The sequence below is a fragment of the Lathyrus oleraceus genome, chromosome 5, assembly GCF_024323335.1.
Source record: "Lathyrus oleraceus cultivar Zhongwan6 chromosome 5, CAAS_Psat_ZW6_1.0, whole genome shotgun sequence".
Lineage (NCBI taxonomy): Eukaryota > Viridiplantae > Streptophyta > Magnoliopsida > Fabales > Fabaceae > Lathyrus > Lathyrus oleraceus.
The window spans coordinates 36,473,846-36,484,173 of NC_066583.1; the positions used below are offsets into that span (position 1 = coordinate 36,473,846).

The 10,328-nt window shown below is 36.5% G+C and overlaps 1 protein-coding gene across 1 annotated transcript; it reads right to left on the reverse strand.

Moving 5' to 3' along the window:
* Positions 1-2,134: 2,134 nt before the first annotated feature.
* LOC127078599 (uncharacterized) lies at positions 2,135-2,491 on the reverse strand. The gene has a single exon (XM_051019039.1). The coding sequence runs from the start codon at positions 2,489-2,491 to the stop codon at positions 2,135-2,137; it is 357 nt and encodes a 118-aa protein (XP_050874996.1).
* Between the last annotated feature and the right edge of the window lie 7,837 nt (positions 2,492-10,328).

The following is a 10,328-nucleotide window of genomic DNA, read 5'->3' on the forward strand; positions in this document are numbered from 1 at the left end:
ATGATTCACTCTCTCTCTCAGCTCTCGGGTTTTCCTTTCAATGATTCCTTTCAATGAACTTAGGGGCATTTGGATCATTTTACACACTGAAATACACATGTGAAAATTACATTAAATGGAAAAAATAAAAATAAAAAATAGTGTCGCATCAGCTTTTTTGATCAGTTGGTCTGATGAAGGTCAAAAGTGAGAGAATCTTCAAATGTTGGGAGATTTCATCAAACCTTTTTGTTACAGAGGGATTTTTCGAAAATGACTCATATGGTAAGGGGAGAATATGTATCAACCAATTTTTTAAATGAAAAATATAATATGTAAAATAAGAACAAAAATCAAGTTACAATAACAACACGAAGCACGAGAAGTGTCTAGAACAAAAAATAAATAAAATACACGGGAAAAACAAAAACCACAAAAAAAGAAGGGATAACCAGAAGACAAACCAAAAATATTCCAGAATCACCTTTTTAGAGACATACTAGATCTTAAATCAACTAGATCCACCGTCAAGATATCAGGTCCCAACTCAAGAGGAACATAAGGACTACCACCACACTCTAAAGCAGGGCAAACACTCGATCCACTATAGGTGCAGGTAGTAGATAAAATTCTAAATCCATTATAAGAAGGTGCAAGACTTCTCCCCCGAATTATCCAAAACCAATTCCAAGCCAAAAAAAACTCTTCTCCACTTCTTTCGCTGATTTTGTGACTCCGTTAAATATTTCATCATTTCAGGCTTTCCAAATATACCAGATTACAACATGCCAAACCAATAAATAACCACCCAAAAAATTTATAATTCCTCCTAAAGAATGAAAATGTTGGAAAAGCTCCATAAGTTCCTGATGAATAACTACCTACCACCCTAAACACCTAAAAACAAAATACCATATAGACGAAGTTAATAAACAAGTAACATAGAGGCGAGAAGTAGACTCAGGAAATAGTCTACAAAAACGACAAGAAAGCTCACTAGCATTCTAGAGAACCCATATTCTAAACAAATTTTCTCTCGAAGGGAATCTAACCTGTAATAATTTCTAGGAAAAAAATTAAGATCTTAGATGGAGCCCAACTACAAATAAGTGAAAGAATATGACTCTGTAATGATAGAAGAGTCATAGATGATGACAAACTCCTCCTTCGATGAGGTAAATGGATGCCACTGAAAAATCCCCATCACTAGAATGCATCCAAATCCCCTCATATATGTCCAAGGTAAGAATAACATCTATGAGTAAGGCAGGGAACTCCTCAAGAATGGAAAACTCGTTGAGGAAGAAGGATCTTCTCCATCTAAAGTCCCGAGTAAAAACCATATTAATAACCTCCCATATTTCACCCACCAACCCTTCTTTATGGAGAGAATTAGAGAAGAAACCAGGAAACTTGAACTTTAAGAGGAAGCTCATAAGCCAAGGATCCTCCCAAAAGGAAGTTTGAAGACCCGACCCCATTTTCCTTGTAATGCCATCAAAATACCAATCTGAACCACCTTCCTCTTTAGTCCCGAGATGAGAGATCTCTTTCCACCAGGATGAGGAAGAATTGAAACCTTGGTCCCTACCACCACTAAGGAAAGAGATAAATATGTCTCCATATCTAGCTCCCTCCAGAGCTCTGAATCCCTTACAAGAAGCCTCCATTTCCACTTAGCCAAAAGACCAATCTTAACCAGCTTGAGATCCTTCACTCCTAATCCTCCTCTACTTTTGGGCTTAGAGACATCATCCCAATTCACCTAGGGGATTTTAGACACATTATTTCCCCCACCCTAAATAAATCTCCTTTGCAACGCCATTTTCTTTTTCCAAACAATAGCAGGAAATTTCAGAAAGGACAAGAAGAATATATGAATAACATTAAACATTGAATTAAGAAGAACCACTGTACCTCCAAAATTGACATATATATGCTTCCAATAGTTAAGTCTTTTTGTCAACAAGACAACCAAATGATCCCAATTAGCTTCAAGATGGGGATTGACTCCCATTGGGAACCTTAGGTACTTAAAAGGAATAAAGGATATCTCACAATGGAGAAAATCCTCTGCAAAAGAAAGAAAGACATTATCAAAATTAATCCCAATGAGACTAATCTTGAAGAAGTTAACATAAATACTTGTGGCCCTCTAAAAATCTCTAAGAATAACCTTAATACACCACATATTCTCTATAGATGAATCAACCACCAAAAAAGAATCATCAGCATACTGAAGGTGAGACATTACCAACCCAGAAGTACCAACTTTAAATCCAGAGTACAGATCCAACTCCTTTGTCCTCACTACCAAACCACTAAGACCCTCAACAACCAGAATAAAAATAAAATGAACTAGGGGATACTCTTGTTTCAGACCCATCTGAATGCCAATCTCCTGGGCAGGAGACCCATTCATTAGAACAGCAAGGTTCCTGGCAAAGACACAAGCTTTCATCCAAGACATCCCCTTATCACTAAACTCTAATTTGATTAGCATATAATCCATTAAATTTCAACTAAATGAGCCATATGCTTTCTCAAAATCCAACTTAAGAATAAGACAATGTCTTTTTGATCTCTTGGCCACGTCAACCACCTCATTGATAGCCACCACTCCATCCACCAACATAATCTCCTTAAGAAAAGCTGATTGATTAGGGGATATGAGTTTATCCATCTTAACACCTAGTCTAATGGCCAACACTTTTGCCAACAACTTATAAATGGATCCAACTAGGCAGATATGTCTGAAGTCTCCAAGATGGAGGAGAGTTAACCTTAGGGATCAAATCAACAAAGTAAGAAGCAAATTTATGAGGTAAAGATGCAAAAGGATGAAATTGATTAAACATGTTCCCGAGGTAACCTCAAAGCAGGTTCCAAATTTTTTGAAAAAGTGAGAAGTTAAAACCCTATGAATCTGGATTTGTATCACCCCACTCTAACATATACCCACATTAAGCTCTTGGAACTAAACAAAGTTGATAAGAACATGTTGTCGGCAACCGAAAGAAAGCGGCAGATAACACCATCCAGACGAGGTCTATTGACATATAGTTCTCTGAAAATCTCAATGAAATTATTCACCACATAATGCATAATCTCAAAAATCCCTTCGATCCAGACCTCACCAACCTTCAACTCTAAAATAGCATTCCTTATACTCATGCTCTTCATAGAAGATGGAAGAATCCTAAATTAGCACCGCCCTCATTGAGCCACTTAAATATAGATCGCTCAATCAATTCAGAATCCTTAATCCGAATGAGGCACCACAAATCAGATATCGCTTTGGATCTAGTCTCAATCACTTCCTTGGGTAAGACTCCAAAATCAGCCAAAGAATCAACCCTGTTAAATTCCTCTCATGCTATCAATCTGAGAGTCAAGGTTTCCAAAAACCTCTCTAATCCATATTTTATAGCCCTTTTAAGAGCTCTGAGCTTCTCGAAAAAAAATTTGTCAACCATGCACCTCATTCATTTTCAAAAATTAATAATTAAACCATGAAGATTGTAGTGCGTCAACTAATGATAATTAAATCTAAAACGTTTAGGGGCCCATAATTGATTGTTGTACTTTAAGATAATAGGGAAATGATTTGAAACATCCCCCGAAGATCCCATGAAGATCCCATTGAGATGTCTCCCCCAGATATCTCACCACTCACTAGAAAATAAAATTTGATCAATCCTACTCGTTGTCTTTCCATTGTATCTGTACCAAGTAAACATCCTGCCAGGAGAGGCAAATCAATAGCATCCATATGGGAAATAAAATTAGAAAACTCTAGAAAACTCTAGAAAAGATCGAAGCAAACCCACTTCTACCCTTTTAGAAGAAGAGCGAGTGTAATTAAAATCTCACATACCAAAGAGAACTTTCAAAGGTAAAGAATAAATAGTCTCTAGCACAATTTTAATTGTATCATCTTTGATTTAAAAATTAATAGTACAACTTAGCAAAACATAAAACAAAGATTGGACAAAACTGATAGTACATCTCACTACTAGGTATTGTATTGAGTTGTTATTTTGATTTTAACTATATTATTGCGCGTTTCAGTATTTTTTTATGCCGCTTCTCATCTTATATTTACATCCTAGATCTTTAGTGCATCATTTTTATCATATATATATATATATATATATATATATATATATATATATATATATATATATATATATATATATATATTATATATATATATATATATATATATATTGCGAATTAAAATACTTAAATATTTTTTATTTGTTATTTAAAAGAAGAAGAATATATTATGTAATATGTGAAACTCTCCTACTCAAAATTGTCAAGGTTGAGATTTTGTAAGCATTGAGAATTAATAACAAAATTCGTATCTAATAACTAGAAATTTATTATGTTTTATTGAGCATTGACTATAGTACAAATCAAACAAATCCATCATGTTCTGACCTTTATTATTAATCTTAAAAAGAAGGCAAAATGCTTGGATACCAATAAAATACTTAATAGGACAAAGCTGCATGATATTTGATTATTTGTGTGAAATGATGGCCAAGTAATAGAGCATCGTCGAGTTTATGTTTATGAAGTAAAATACGGCAAAAAAATTTAACAAAATTATGCATGTCAAAATCAGGGGATTAGGTGGGTGAATATGATATGACTTTGAAGTTATAAAATATGACATTGAATATGATATGATATTTCAATGTTGTTTCCTACGAAACTAGACAAGATATGTGCATACGTACATCGAATTTGTTTGCTTTTGAATGTTTTTTTTTTAAATAATCATATTTTTAAAAATTAATTTATAAAATAATTAATATTTAAAAAAAATTATTGGAATAATCACATTTACAAACAGATGCGCTAGATGAACTGGCACATCAATTTAAAAGAAAGAGGAGGCATCACTGATGTTGGCGCATGCTTTCAAAGCATTGTATGGAGGCGCCAACAACCATGACGCCTATACATGTGCCTTGGTGTATGCGTCAATTCATTTGACACATACACCTTAATATTATTTTTTTTTTAATTTTTCTTATTTATTTAATAAATAATAAAATAAAATATTAAAAAAAAAATTATTCATGATATAATAAATGTTACATTGGGAATTGACAAAAATTCAATGTCCGACCCAATCGAAACGTCCCAACGTTCTACATTCAGGTGCGTTAGTCTGTCTTCGAGGTCTCCCACGATTTCTTGAGGTGTTTGGGGTCTTTGTGTGCTGAAATGATCCAATGATGACTGGTGTAAAGGTCCGACGGAAGTTCTAACGGTATTTGATAGATGTGTCATCATTATTTCCAGTAACCGGGGGGCTCTGGCCAACGACGCTTCCGTAATGGAGTTCGATGTTCATGTTATCGTAGTTAGCTAGATGTGGTTGAGTGAATTGTGGACAATATAGTTGCCCAAATTGGGACATTGAATTGTTTTGGAAACGAAGCAATGGTTCCTGGGGTGTACTATAGTTACACAATGGTTGAGTATTTTGGTGATGAGATGTTTGGATGGTCATTGGTGGGGGGATACGATGAAGTGAACCGTATAAATCATCTGGGCTATAGACGGTTGAGGTTGGGTGTTTGGTTGTTGAGTGGGTGGCATGAATGGCTTGCGAAGTTGGATGTTTGGTTTTTGGGTATATGTGGTAGGGTGATGGTGTGAGGTTGGTTGTTGGGTTTGGGTGGTTTGGCATTGGTGTTGGACGGAACTTGTTGTTGGGCGTATGATGACAAAGCTAGTTGGCGCGAATCAATCAAATATCGTGGCTCAGACATAAATTGTTGCATTGTAACTGACCTAAACCATGCCATATATTGTTGAGTTGGTATAGCATCTTGTATAATTGGTTCATTTAAGATGTGTTGTCTTCGATTCCTCCAATGATGACACATATCTTTTGCGAAGTCTCTCCAGTTGGAATAATCCCATTGGGCATCGACTCTTTTTTTATGCCAATCTCTCAAACACGTTGGAGGTTCTGGAATTTGTTGGTGCATGCCGAACTCCAATTTTACCCGGTCACTCTGGTGCATCTCCATAGTAGTGAATCGGATAATTGGTGTCTTTGTTGTCCAAACTGCAATAACATCATGGTTAACCTGATGATCGAGACCCAGATACGGCCTCCAGATAAACTGTACAACAATACGACACGATTAGATGATAAATAATTTGATAAGTATTTTTAAATTAAAATAGAGTTGTGTAGGAGTATTACATCGTTTGGTCCAATGTGGTCCAACAGATTGCGATAGACTACTATAGCATGTTTCAGACACCTATTGTAGTTCATCCCTCTAACTGACCACCTAGATCATAAACAATTGAAAAATATTATTTACAGTTAATTGTAATATAAAGTCTAATTAATTAAATGGTAAAGTTTTAAAATTACTTTGTTGCAAACGGGAAAATGAATGGGTTCTCGTTTACCGGGGCGAGTGACGACATTCTTGACCAACCCCATGGTTGTAGCAAATACGCACATGAATAAAAAGTACAAGTATTTTTTTTTTTTGGCATTTTTACACATCACACTCTATAGATGGGCCAATACAGCTGAACCCCAACTATATGTGCTTACCTTATTAATGTTGCGTAACAACGGTAAATACATAATATTTACCGTATTACCAGTACTTCTTGGAAATAAAAAATTACCAAATAAAATCATAATATAACTCCGAGCTTTAATTATTTTTTCGTACTCGGTTGATTCTTCGGACAATATTATACTATATTGTTTGAGATATTTTAAATTTATACCTTGCCCCCTAGCTTTACCGGATGACTCTCCCTCAGCTTGGTCGTCACACGAAGGGGCATCCAATACTTCATTGCATATAGATTTATCCTGGTTAACTCTATCATTCACGGCCTTACCATCTATACGTAGACCCAACAACATATAGACGTCCTCAAGTGTGACGGTACACTCACCGAAAGGAAGGTGAAATGTGTGGGTCTCGGGTCTCCATCTCTCCAACAAAGCAAGAATAAATCTGTAGTCAACTGAGTACGAGACCATGTTGAGGAGATTTCCAAAACCACATCCTCTAATATATGGTTCTATCAAAGGATCATGGGGTACATATTCATGTACACGGCATCGAAATCATTTTGGATCCTAATAAAACATAATTAAGAAATAAAATAAGAAGAAGTAATATACAATAAAAACATAAATAAGAAATAGATACAAAATAAATACGAAATAAGTAAAAAGAGAGTAATAACATACAAATGTTGAGATATTTTCGATTGTTCCTTTGTGTTCATCACCCATAGTCAACAGAGACATAATGCTGCAGAGGTTGAGTGTTGCAGAGGTTGAGTATGGTAAATATGGAGTGTTGCAGAGATTGATTGTTAGTTTTGCAGATGATGAGATGTTGTGAGTTGATGCCCTATTTATAGATGAGGAAGTATTGAATAGGTTGAATAGGTACGCAACATGTAAAACATTTGATTGGATGCATCTGACAAGAGAGGAGTAGGCGCCTAAGGCTATGGCGCATGCTTGCTTTATGACATGCATGGTCACATGCGCCAAGGCTAGTGACGCATGCGTGTCTTTTTTGCCATGCAATGAAGAGGCGCCAAAGGCATGGGCGCCTATGTTGCTTTATGCGCCATTGGAATGGACACATGCTTTGGACTATTAGGGCACAAATTCCTTGTGAGATTCCTTGTGTGTAAGCGCATACATTGTGTGCGCAAAGATTCTTCTGGGCGCATGCATTGTGTGTGCAGAGATTCTACCAGACGCATGCATTGTATTATCTTGTCTCTGCATGGATTCTTTGCATTGCATTGTTTTGTCTTTGCAGATGATTTGCATGATCAATGCATTCAACATTTACCCTATTTAATTGCATGTGAATAACAAATCAATGCATTCACCATCAGTACCCATACACTAAAGTTAGATTTTAAAAAATGTCTTCCTCACCATATTACATGATCAATGCCTATACTGAAGGTGAAATATTTGAGCATCAATTATTCAGTTTTTGTTTTCGCAACACAAAGGTAACTTGGTTTACAATAAATCGACGATCAAATTTTTCACATCTGAAACAAAGAATAGAAAAGAAATTGCAGTGCAGTTCTGTGGGCCAAATCATCTATAAAACTCCGGTGTGGTTTGCAGACAACCAGGTAAAGTTTTATCAGAAGAAGATTCGAGATGATGACGATGTTCATCATATGTTTTTCAGTCACGATCAATCAGGGTACAACGATATATAGTTGTATATATTACTACAACAACAACAACAACAAGTGTCTCAGTTCATTGATCAGTCACAAGTGTTTTGTGAAACTGATGACGATGAACAAGCTGAGGTGAATGTTGTAGATGAGGAAGAAGAAGAAGTTGTGATTTTGATTGATTAAGTGGTGAACGATAATGAAGAAGAGGAGCCATGACCAGCTAGTCATGTATAATGTCCACCTCAACACATGACAAGCTTGAATTTGGGTTCTGATGAAGCTTCATCAGATATATGGTACAATCCTTATGTGCAAACCAAGGATCTTTGAAACAAGGAGACACATTTCGCACAAAAGAAGATTGTGTAAAAGTCATTAAAAAGTTTCACATGAAACTATCAACTGATTTTAAAGTTGATAGAACTAATGCATTGAGGTACAAAATATATTGTCCAAATGAGCACTGCCTATTCAGGTTGTCAGCTTCGTACCGGAAGAGGAGTGATTCTTGGGAGATTAGATCCATGGGTCTAGTTCACACATGCATGTTCATAAACCCAATGCAAGACCATCGAAAACTTAGCTCTCACTTAATATGCGATGAAGTTTTGTCTGTCATTAGCGACAATCCGTCGTTAAAGGTGAGTACAATAATCTCACATATTGTAGCACAATACAAGTATATGCCATCATATAGGAAGGCTTGGATAGTTATGACAAAGGCGGTTGAAAAAGTGCATGACAATTGGGAGGAGTCTTACAAACAACTTCCAAAATACCTGTTGGCTCTTAAACAATATGCTCTAGGGACTATTGTCAAGTTGGAAACATTGTCGACGTATACACCAGACGGGACTTGTGCTATTGGAAATGGAATATTCCACCGTCTCTTATGGGCGTATCAACCATGCATCAAAGGTTTTTCTTTCTGAAAACCTATTATACAAATTGATGGTACGTGGTTGTAAGGGAAATATAAAGGAACGTTACTGATGGCAGTGGTACAAGATGACAACAACAACATTTTTCCAATCGCCTTTGCCCTTGTTGAAGGGGAGACTGTTGAGGGATGAAGTTTTTTCCTAAGAAATCTCCGATTGCACGTTGCTCCTCAACCTAATTTATGTTTGATCTCTGACCGACCCCCTTCAATAGTCAATGCATACAAAAACATTGATAATGGATGGCAGGATCCTCCTTCGACGCATGTCTTCTGCATTAGACATATTGCTCAAAATTTTATGCGAGAGATCAAAGATAAAACATTGCGGAAGAAGATTGTCAATGCAAGTTACGCATTATCAGAACCTTCTTTCAAACACTACCGCGAAGAAATAAGATTGTCAAACGCATATGCAATACAGTGGATTGACAATATTCCATTGGAGAAGTGGACTAGGGCATAAGAAAACGGTCAACGTTGGGGCCACATGACAACAAATCTTGTGGAATCAATGAACTTGGTCTTCAAAAGCATCTGAAACCTACTTATAACCGCTTTGGTGCAGACAACATATTTTAGGCTAGGGGCGTTGTTTGAGACGAAACGTTCCAAATGGAGTTCAGTGTTGCAATCTGGGCAGTTGTTCAATGATGATTCAATGCAATTCATTAGACACGAATCCTCCAAAGCAAACACACACGTGGTCATGGTGTTTGACCGTACTAAAGGTTGGTATAATGTTGCTGAGTCCATGGATCACAATGAGGGCATGCCGATGGGACAATACAAAGTGGAACTAGATAGAGGTTGGTGCGACTGCGGAAAGTTCTAAGCCTTTCTTACGCCCTGCTCCCATGTCATTGCGGCATGTTCAAATGTTCGAAGGGATCCATCCTACTTATTATCTGATGTTTACAAAGTCATAAGCCTATCAAATGTTTACAAAATTAGTTTTTCAGTAGTTTCGAAAGAGGATTAATGGCCAGAATATCAAGGGGACATTGTCTGGCACAATGAAGTTATGAGAAGAAAGAAAAAGGGTTGCCCAAACAACACCCGTATTCGAACCGAAATGGATACGGCGAGCAAAATGGTTAGATTATGTAGTTCATGCCGTCAGCCAGGTCACAATCGTACTAACTGCCCTAGTGTTGGAACGAGCACAACAAGATAA